Source organism: Heterodontus francisci, chromosome 2, assembly GCF_036365525.1.
Source record: "Heterodontus francisci isolate sHetFra1 chromosome 2, sHetFra1.hap1, whole genome shotgun sequence".
In the NCBI taxonomy this organism is placed as follows: domain Eukaryota; kingdom Metazoa; phylum Chordata; class Chondrichthyes; order Heterodontiformes; family Heterodontidae; genus Heterodontus; species Heterodontus francisci.
In genome coordinates, this window is record NC_090372.1 from 221472722 (window position 1) to 221481424 (window position 8703).

At 46.9% G+C, this 8703-nt stretch overlaps 1 protein-coding gene across 3 annotated transcripts in view; it reads right to left on the reverse strand.

Annotated features, from left to right (window-relative positions):
- Nucleotides 1–8703, reverse strand: part of tonsl (tonsoku-like, DNA repair protein) — a 126765-nt gene that overhangs the window by 81378 nt on the left and 36684 nt on the right. For all 3 annotated transcript variants that reach the window (XM_068016229.1, XM_068016222.1, XM_068016212.1), the window contains exons 4-5: nt 7485–7668; nt 6545–6674 (exon numbers count right to left, since the gene is read on the reverse strand). In XM_068016229.1, coding sequence (XP_067872330.1) covers nt 6545–6674; nt 7485–7668 — 314 coding nt within the window. The remainder of the gene's footprint in view (nt 1–6544; nt 6675–7484; nt 7669–8703) is intronic.

The window sequence follows — 8703 nt, forward strand, 5'->3', positions numbered from 1 at the left end:
TTTCATTTCTACTCTGACTATCACGTGTAACTGGTAGCAATCCTGAGATTACTACCTCTGAGGTCCTACTTTTTAACTTGGCTCCTAACTCCCTAAATTCTGCTTGTAGGACCTCATCCCATTTTTTACCTATATCATTGGTGCCTATGTGCACAACAACAACTGGCTGTTCACCCTCCCCCTTCAGAATGTTCTGCAGCCGATCTGAGACATCCCTGACCCGTGCACCTGGGAGGCAATATACCATTCGGGAGTCTCGTTTTCGACCACAGAACCACCTATATACTCCCCTTACAATCGAATCCCCTATGACTATAGCCCTTCCACTCTTTTTCCCGCCCTTCCGAACAGCAGAGCCAGCCACGGTGCCATGAACCTGGCTACTGCTGCCTTCCCCTGGTGAGCCATCTCCCTCAACAGTATCCAAAACGGTATACCTGTTAGGATGTGGAATGCACTGTCTGAGAATGTGGTGGAGGCAGGTTCAGTGAGTGTTTAGGATCTGGAATGCACTGTCTGAGTGTGGCGGAGGCAGGTTCAGTGAGTGTTTAGGATGTGGAATACACTGTCTGAGAGTGTGGTGGAGGCAGTTTCAGTGAGTGTTTAGGATCTGGAATGCACTGTCTGAGAGTGCGGTGGAGGCAGGTTCAGTGAGTGTTTAGGATGTGGAATACACTGTCTGAGAGTGTGGTGGAGGCAGGTTCAGTGAGTGTTTAGGATCTGGAATGCACTGTCTGAGAGTGCGGTGGAGGCAGGTTCAGTGAGTGTTTCGGATCTGGAATGCACTGTCTGAGAGTGTGGTGGAGGCAGGTTCAGTGAGTGTTTAGGATCTGGAATGCACTGTCTGAGAGTGTGGTGGAGGCAGGTTCAGTGAATGTTTAGGATGTGGAATACACTGTCTGAGAGTGTGGTGGAGGTAGGTTCAGTGAGTGTTTAGGATCTGGAATACACTGCCTGAGAGTGTGGTGGAGGCAAGTTCAGTGAGTGTTTAGGATGTGGAATACACTGCCCGAGAGTGTGGTGGAGGCAAGTTCAGTGAGTGTTTAGGATGTGGAATACACTGTCTGAGAGTGTGGTGGAGGCAGGTTCAGTGAGTGTTTTGGATCTGGAATACACTGCCTGAGAGTGTGGTGGAGGCAAGTTCAGTGAGTGTTTAGGATGTGGAATACACTGCCTGAGAGTGTGGTGGAGGCAAGTTCAGTGAGTGTTTAGGATGTGGAATACACTGTCTGAGAGTGTGGTCGAGGAAGATTCAATTATGACTTTCAAAAGGGAATTGGATAATTACCTGAAGGGAAAAAAACTTGCAGGGCGATAGAGAAAGGGCGTGGGAGTGGATTCTCCGAGTTGATCTAGCAGAGAGCTTTGCATGGACAAGATGGGCCCAATGGCCTCCTCCTGTGCTTAAACCATTCCATGATTCCAATTCCCCTCTCATTCTTATTTTAAATCCATGACCCCTGGTTACCAACTCACTTGCCAGAGGAAACAGTTTCTCCCTACTTGCTCTATCAAGACCCCATTTAATTTGAGCATCTATTAGGTTCCCCCTTTACTTTCTCTGCTCCAAGAACAATAATCCCAGCTTCACCAATCTCTCAACTGAACTCCCTCATCTCTGGTACTATCCTGGTAAACTGCCTCTGTACCCTCTCCAGACCTTGGCATCCTTCCTAAAGTGCTGTGCCTAGAATTACACACAGTAGTCCAACTGAGGCATAACCATGATCTTTAAAGGTTTAACATGACTTCCTTGTTTTTCTATTCAATGTCCCTATTTACAAAGCCAAGTATTACAGACACTTTCTTCACCGCCTTATCAACCTGAGCGGTCACCTTCAAGAATTTGTAAATGTGCATCCCCAGAGCCTTCTGCTCTTGCACTGCCCTCAGAACAGTATCATTTACATTATACTGCCTCTCTGTGTTGTTTCTCCCAAAGTACACCACTTCACACTTGTCCACATTAAACTGCATTTGCCATGTGTCTGCCCATTTCATCAGTTTCTCTATGTCCTCCTGAAGTCCACTACTGTCCAGTTCACTATTTGCTGTTACCAAGTTCTGCATCATCTGCAAATTTCAAAATGATACTCCCTATACCAGAGTCCAGATCATTTATATATAACAAGAAAGCAATGGTCCCAACACAGATCCTTGGGGGACCCCACTACATACTTTCCTAAATCAGAAAAACATCCATTCAACACTAATGTGCCTCCTATCTCTTCACCAATTAAGTACCCAAATTACCCCATCCATTTCGTACCATAGGCTTCTATTTTCCAAATAAGTCTGTTCTGTGGTACTTTATCAAAAGCCTAAATAGATATCTACTGCATTACCTTCATCAACCCGCTCAGGTACTTCAAAAGAACTCAATCAAGTGAATCAGAAATAATTTACCTTTAATAAATTCACACTAGCTGCCCCTTACTAACCTATGCTCTCCCAAGTGAGAATTCATTTTGTCATTGACAATGGACTCTCGTTTTCCCACCACTGACATTAGACTGACTGGCCTGCAGTTTCCAGGTTTTTCTTCTCCCCACTGAGAGCAAGAGGAGGAAACACCACTGAATCCCAGCTCAGTCAGTGCCCCTCAACTGGACACTGCTCTGGTGGTCTCCATATTACAGAAAAGATATAGAGGTACTGATGAAGGTGCAAAAAGGATTTACAAGCATGACAGGAAAATTGAGAGTTTATAACTATCAGGAAAGGCTAAACAGGTTGGGGTCCGTTTGTCTAGAAAAGAGAAAGCTGAGAGGTGACTGAATAGAGGTCGTTAAGATTATGAAAGGGGCTAATTGGCAGATATAGAGAAAACATTTCCACTTGCAGGAAAGGCCAGAACGAGGCACCACAAATATAAGATAGTTCCTAATAAATTCAATTGGGAATTCAGGAGAAACCTCTTTACTCACGAGAGTGGTGAGAATGTGGAACTCACCATCACAGGGAGTGGCTGAGGTGAACAGTATAGATACATTTAAGAGAATGCTGGATAAACACGAGGGAGAAAGGAATAGGATACGTTGATGGGCTGAGATGAGGAAAGGTGGGAGGAGGCTCTTGTCGAGCATAAACACCAGCAATGACCTATTTCTGTGCCGTAATTTCTATGTAACTGGGGAAGCCATGGACAAAACCCAGACAGAAACAGGAGGTTTGATGTATGGCCAATCAGCAGAAATGGCTCTGAGCCAATAGACCCATGAAGCTATCTAAACTCTCAGCAAGAAGAAAATAAGACAAACAGAAACAGGCCATTTGGCCACGAGCCTGCTCTGCCGTTTAATAAGATCATGGCTTATCTGATTATGGTCTTAACTCCACTTTCCTGCCTACGCCCCAAAACCCTCGACTTCCTCTGTCGATTAAAAATCTGTCTAACTCAGCCTAGGATATATTCAAAGACCCAGCCTCCACTGCTCAGAATCACCGAATCATTACAGTGCAGAAGGAGGCCATTCTCCGAAAAAGCAATTCCTTCAGTTCCATTCCTCTGCCTTTTCCCTGTAACCCTGTCATTCTTCCTTTTCATATAACTGTTGAATGCTTCAATTGAACCTGCCTCCACCAGGTAGTGCTTTCCAGACCTTAACCACTCGCTGCGTGAAAAAGTTTTTCCTCATGTCACTTTTGCTTCTCTGAACAAATACTTTAAATCTCGTTCTCGATCCTTTCATGAGTGGGAACAGTTTCTCTCTATCTCCTCTGTCCAGACCCATGATTTTGATACCTCTATCAAATCACCTCTCAGCCTTCTCTTCTCCAATCTATCTTCAAAACTGAAATTCCCCATCTCTGGAACCATTCTTGTGAATCTTTTCTGTAATCTCTCCAATGCCCTCACGTCTTTCCTAAAGTGCAGTGCCCAGAACTGGACTCAATACTACAGCTAAGGACGAACTAGAGTCTTATACAAGTTTAACATAACTTCCTTCTTCTTGTACTCTATGCCCCTATTAATAAAGCCCAGGACACTGTATGCTTTATAAACCACTCTCTCAACCTGTCCTGCCACTTTCATTGACTTATGCACATAGACACCCAGGTCCCTCTGCTCCTGCACCCCCTTTATTCTATATTGTGTCTCCATGTTCTTCTTACCAAAATTAATCACTCCACATTTCTCTGCATTGAACTTCATCTGCCACCTGTCTGCCCATTCCACCAATTTGTCTATGTCCTTTGAAGTTTCACACTATCCTCCTCACAGTTCACAATGTTTCCAAGCTTCGTATCACCTGCAAACTTTGAAATTGTGCCCTGTACACCAAGGTCTAGGTCATTAATATACATCAGGAAAAGCAAGTGTCTCAACACTGATCCCTGGGGAACACCACAACAAACCTTCCTCCAGCCCGAAAAACATCCATTAACCATTACTCTGTTTCCTGTCACTCAGCCAATTTCGTATCCATGTTGCTACTGTCCCTTTTATTCCATGAGCAACAGGTTTGCTCACAAGTTTGTTGTGTGGCACTGTATTAAATACCTTTTGAATGTCCATGTACACCACATCAACAGCATTGCCCTCATCAACCCTCTCTGTTACCTCCTCAAAAAACTCCAGCAAGTTAGTTAAACATGATTTTCTCTTAAGAAATCCATGCTGGCTTTCCTTATCCTTAATTAACTCGCATTTGTCCACATGACTACTGATTTTGTCCCGAATTATTTTTCTAGAAGTTTTCCCACCAAAGTTAAACTGACTGGCCTGTATTTGCTGGGCTTATCTTTACAGCCTTTTTTTGAACAAGGGTGTAACGTTTGCAATTCTCCAGTCCTCTGGCACCACCCCAGAGTCTAAGGAAGACTGAAAAATTATGGCCAGTGCCTCCGCGACTTCCACTCTCACTTCCCTCTGTATTCTTGGATCACCTGCTCCTGGTACTTTATCCACTTTAAGTACAGACAGCCTATCTAATACTTCCTCTTTATCAATTTTAAACCCCTCTAGTGTCTGACTTACCTCCTCTTTCAACATTGCCTGGGTTGCAACTTCTTCCTTGGTAAAGACAGATGCAAAGTATTTATTTAATACCTCAGCGATGCCCTCTGCCTCCATGTGTAAAACCCCCTATTGGCCCATAAATCGGCCCCACTCCTCCTTTTACCACCCTTTTACTATTTATATGCCTATAGAAAACTTTGGGATTTCCTTAATACTAGCTGCCAGTCTCTTTTCATGCTCTCTCTTTGCTTCTCTTATTTGCATTTTCACTTCCCCTCTGGCCCATCTATATTCAGCCAGGTTCTCAAAATTATTTCTCTGGGGAAGAGAATTCCATACACCAATGACCCTCTGAGAGAAGAAATTCCTTTCTCATCTCCCATCTAAAATGCAAAACCCCTTATTTTGAAACTATGCCCCCTAGCTCTGGACTCCCCCACGAGCGGAAACATCCTCTCAGCATCTACCCTGTCAAGCCCCCTCAAAATATCTTATACAATTCAATAAGATCACCTCTCCATCTTCTAAACTCCAATGAGTATAGGCCCAACCTGCTCAACCTTTCCTCACAAGACAGTCCCTTCATCCCAAGAATTAGCCTAGTGAACCTTCTCTGAACTGCTTCCAATGTAAGTATATCCCTACTTAAATAAGGAGACCAAAACTGTAAATTCTTGTAAATCCCCTCTGTACTCTCTCCAGAGCAATTATGTCCTTCCTGTAATACGGTGACCAGAACTGTACCTCAGCCAATAAAGGAAAACATTCCATTTGCCTTCTTCACCACTCTATCTACCTGTCCTGCCACCTTCAGGGACCTGTGGACATGCACTCCAAGGTCTCTCACTTCTTCTATCCCTCTCAATATCCTTCCGTTTATTGTGTATTCCTTTGCTTTATTTGCCCTCCCCAAATGCATTACCTCACTTCTCTGGATTGAATTCAATTTACCACTTTTCCGCCCACTTGACCAAACCATTGATATCATTCTGGAGTCTATGGCTATCCTCTTCACTATCAACTACACGCAAGCGAAGGAATAGACCGGATGTTGGGCAGGCCTCCTTTTCCCAGGAAGTAGTGAACCTCGGGAACGTGCTGCCGGCTTGTGTGATGATTGCTGACTGTCTATCCCTTCAGGAGGGAGCTGGACTGGTTTCTGACTGAGGCAGAGGTCGCATCATATGGAAGGTTAAGTGTCTTTACAGATAACACATGGTCCATGCGATTTCCTGGACTGATCTCCATTGCCTGAGGGGTGGGAGGAACTTTCCAGGGTTGTTTTTTTTCCCCTCATTGGCCTTGGGTTTCTCCCTGTTTTTTTCCCTCTGCTAGGAGATGACACGGATCCAAGCGGGCAGCGGCTGGTTGGGGGGTGGTTGGCAAGAGCAGCAGGAAGTATTTTGTCATACCACTCCAGCCATTATCCAGGCTGGATAGACCAGCTGATCATTTTCATACATTTGTAGGTATCAGTGAAGGCCCAAATCTCAGTCCCAGTCTCTGCTCTGAAGACACAAAGCTGGTGCCCTGAACTGCAGGACGGCTGAGTCAGTGTCAGGGTCCATGACCAGTACTTACTCAGCGATGAAGACACTCTTGCGGATGTAGTCGTTGCATTTGACTGGGTCCTTCATGCTGTCATAGAGGAAGCCCAGGTTTAGGTATAGCCTGGCTCGCATCTCGCTCAGCTCATGACGGGAAACTTTACCTGGGGACATAGAAAAGACAGTGATTGAAAGATTCCGCAGACAATCTCTTAAAAGAAGACGATTTCCAAGGCTATGGGGGAAAGAGCAGGAGAGCAGACTAATTGGAGAGCTCTTTCAGAGCAGGCACAGGCCTGATGGGCCTAAAAGCCTCCTTCCATGCTGTATCTTAGTGAAGCCCTTCCGTCCTGTCAATGTGTGGGACTGAGCTACATGGTCAGGAAGGTCCCAGGTTGGACCCGGTGTTCGATGACCACGATGCCCTCGGGCAGGGAGGGAAGAGGAGGCCAGGCATTGCTCCAGCTCCTGATCACTGTCCCAGCGATCCCGACTGCAAACTGTGGCCGTGGAGCAATTGCAGCACCAGGTTTGGCTGTGATGAAGAAACGGAGTCACCACGGAAACTCAGCAGTGCCGCGGCTGACACTAGTCATTCAGGTGTGTCTGTGGCTCGGTTGTTAGCCCCGAGTCAGAAGGTTGTGGGTTTGTGCCCCACTCCAGAGACTTGAGCATATAATTCAGGCTGACTGTCGCAATTCAATACTGAAGGAGTGCTACACTGTTGCAGGTGCCATCTTTCCAGATGAGATGTTAAACCGAAGCTCCATCTTCCCTCTCAGGTGGGAGTAAAAGATCAGCCAAGGCCACTATTCCGCAGAGGAGCAGTGGAATTCTACTCTGGGGCTAACATTTATCTCTAAAAACAGATTATCTGGTCATCTTCACATTGCTGTCTGAGGGAGCTTGCTGTGTACAAGTCACCTGTCGTGTTTCACACACACTGGCCGCAGTGAAAAGTCCTTCATTCCTACCTTCCAGCTTCTCATCCACAATGGTCAGGCTTTTCCTGAACGCATTCTCCGCTTCCTTCAGCGACTGACATGATTGGTCTGTTTCATAGATGAACAGGTACGTTCGGCCAATAGTAGCCCAGGCTCGCTGCTCCTCGATGTCATTGGCCTCTGAACGGGCCAGTTCCAAGTGCCTCCGCTGATGCTGTAGGGGGAATACAGACAGAGGAATATCAGAGGCCACACTCCAGCACCACTTACAGTGGCAAACACTTCTCCCCAGGTTTCGTGCTGCCATCAGTCTCACAATTCTGCTGCCCTTGAGTTTGGGAGATTGAGGTGGGATCCCAGCAAGGTGGTTAAAATTATAAAGTATTTTGAAACAGTAGATTGCCGCCAGTGGGGGGAGCCCAGATCAAGAGGGCACAACCTTCAAATTGGAGCCAAGCCGTTCAGGGGCAATGTCAGGAAGCAATTCTTCACTCAAAGGGCAATGGGAGTCTGGAACACTCCCCCCAAAAGGCTGTGGGTGCTGTGGGGGGCAGTTGGAGTTTAGAAGGCTGAGATGGATAGATTTCTGTTGGGTAAGGGTATCGAGGGATACGGTGCTAAGGTGGGAAAGATGTGGTGCAGGCTTGAGGGGCTGAACGGCCTCCTCCCGCTCGGACAAACAGGTTCGAGGGGCTGAACGGCCTCCTCCCGCTCCTATAAACAGGCTAGAGGGGCTGAACGGCCTCCTCCCACTCCTATAAACAGGCGAGGGGCTGAACGGCCTCCTCCCACTCCTATAAACAGGCTGAAGGGGCTGAATGGCCTCCTCCCACTCCTATAAACAGGTTCAAGGGGCTGAACGGCCTCCTCCCGCTCCTATAAACAGGCTAGAGGGGCTGAACGGCCTCCTCCCACTCCTATAAACAGGCTCAAGGGGCTGAATGGCCTCCTCCCACTCCTATAAACAGGTTCGAGGGGCTGAACGACCTCCTCCCACTCCTATATACAGGCTCGAGGGGCTGAACGGCCTCCTCCCACTCCTATAAACAGGCGAGAGGGGCTGAACGGCCTCCTCCCGCTCCTATAAACAGGCTAGAGGGGCTGAACGGCCTCCTCCCACTCCCATAAACAGGCTGAATGGCCTCCTCCCACTCCTATAAACAGGTTCGAGGGGCTGAACAGCCTCCTCCCACTCCTATAAACAGGCTCGAGGGGCTGAACAGCCTCCTCCCGCTCCTATAAACAGGCT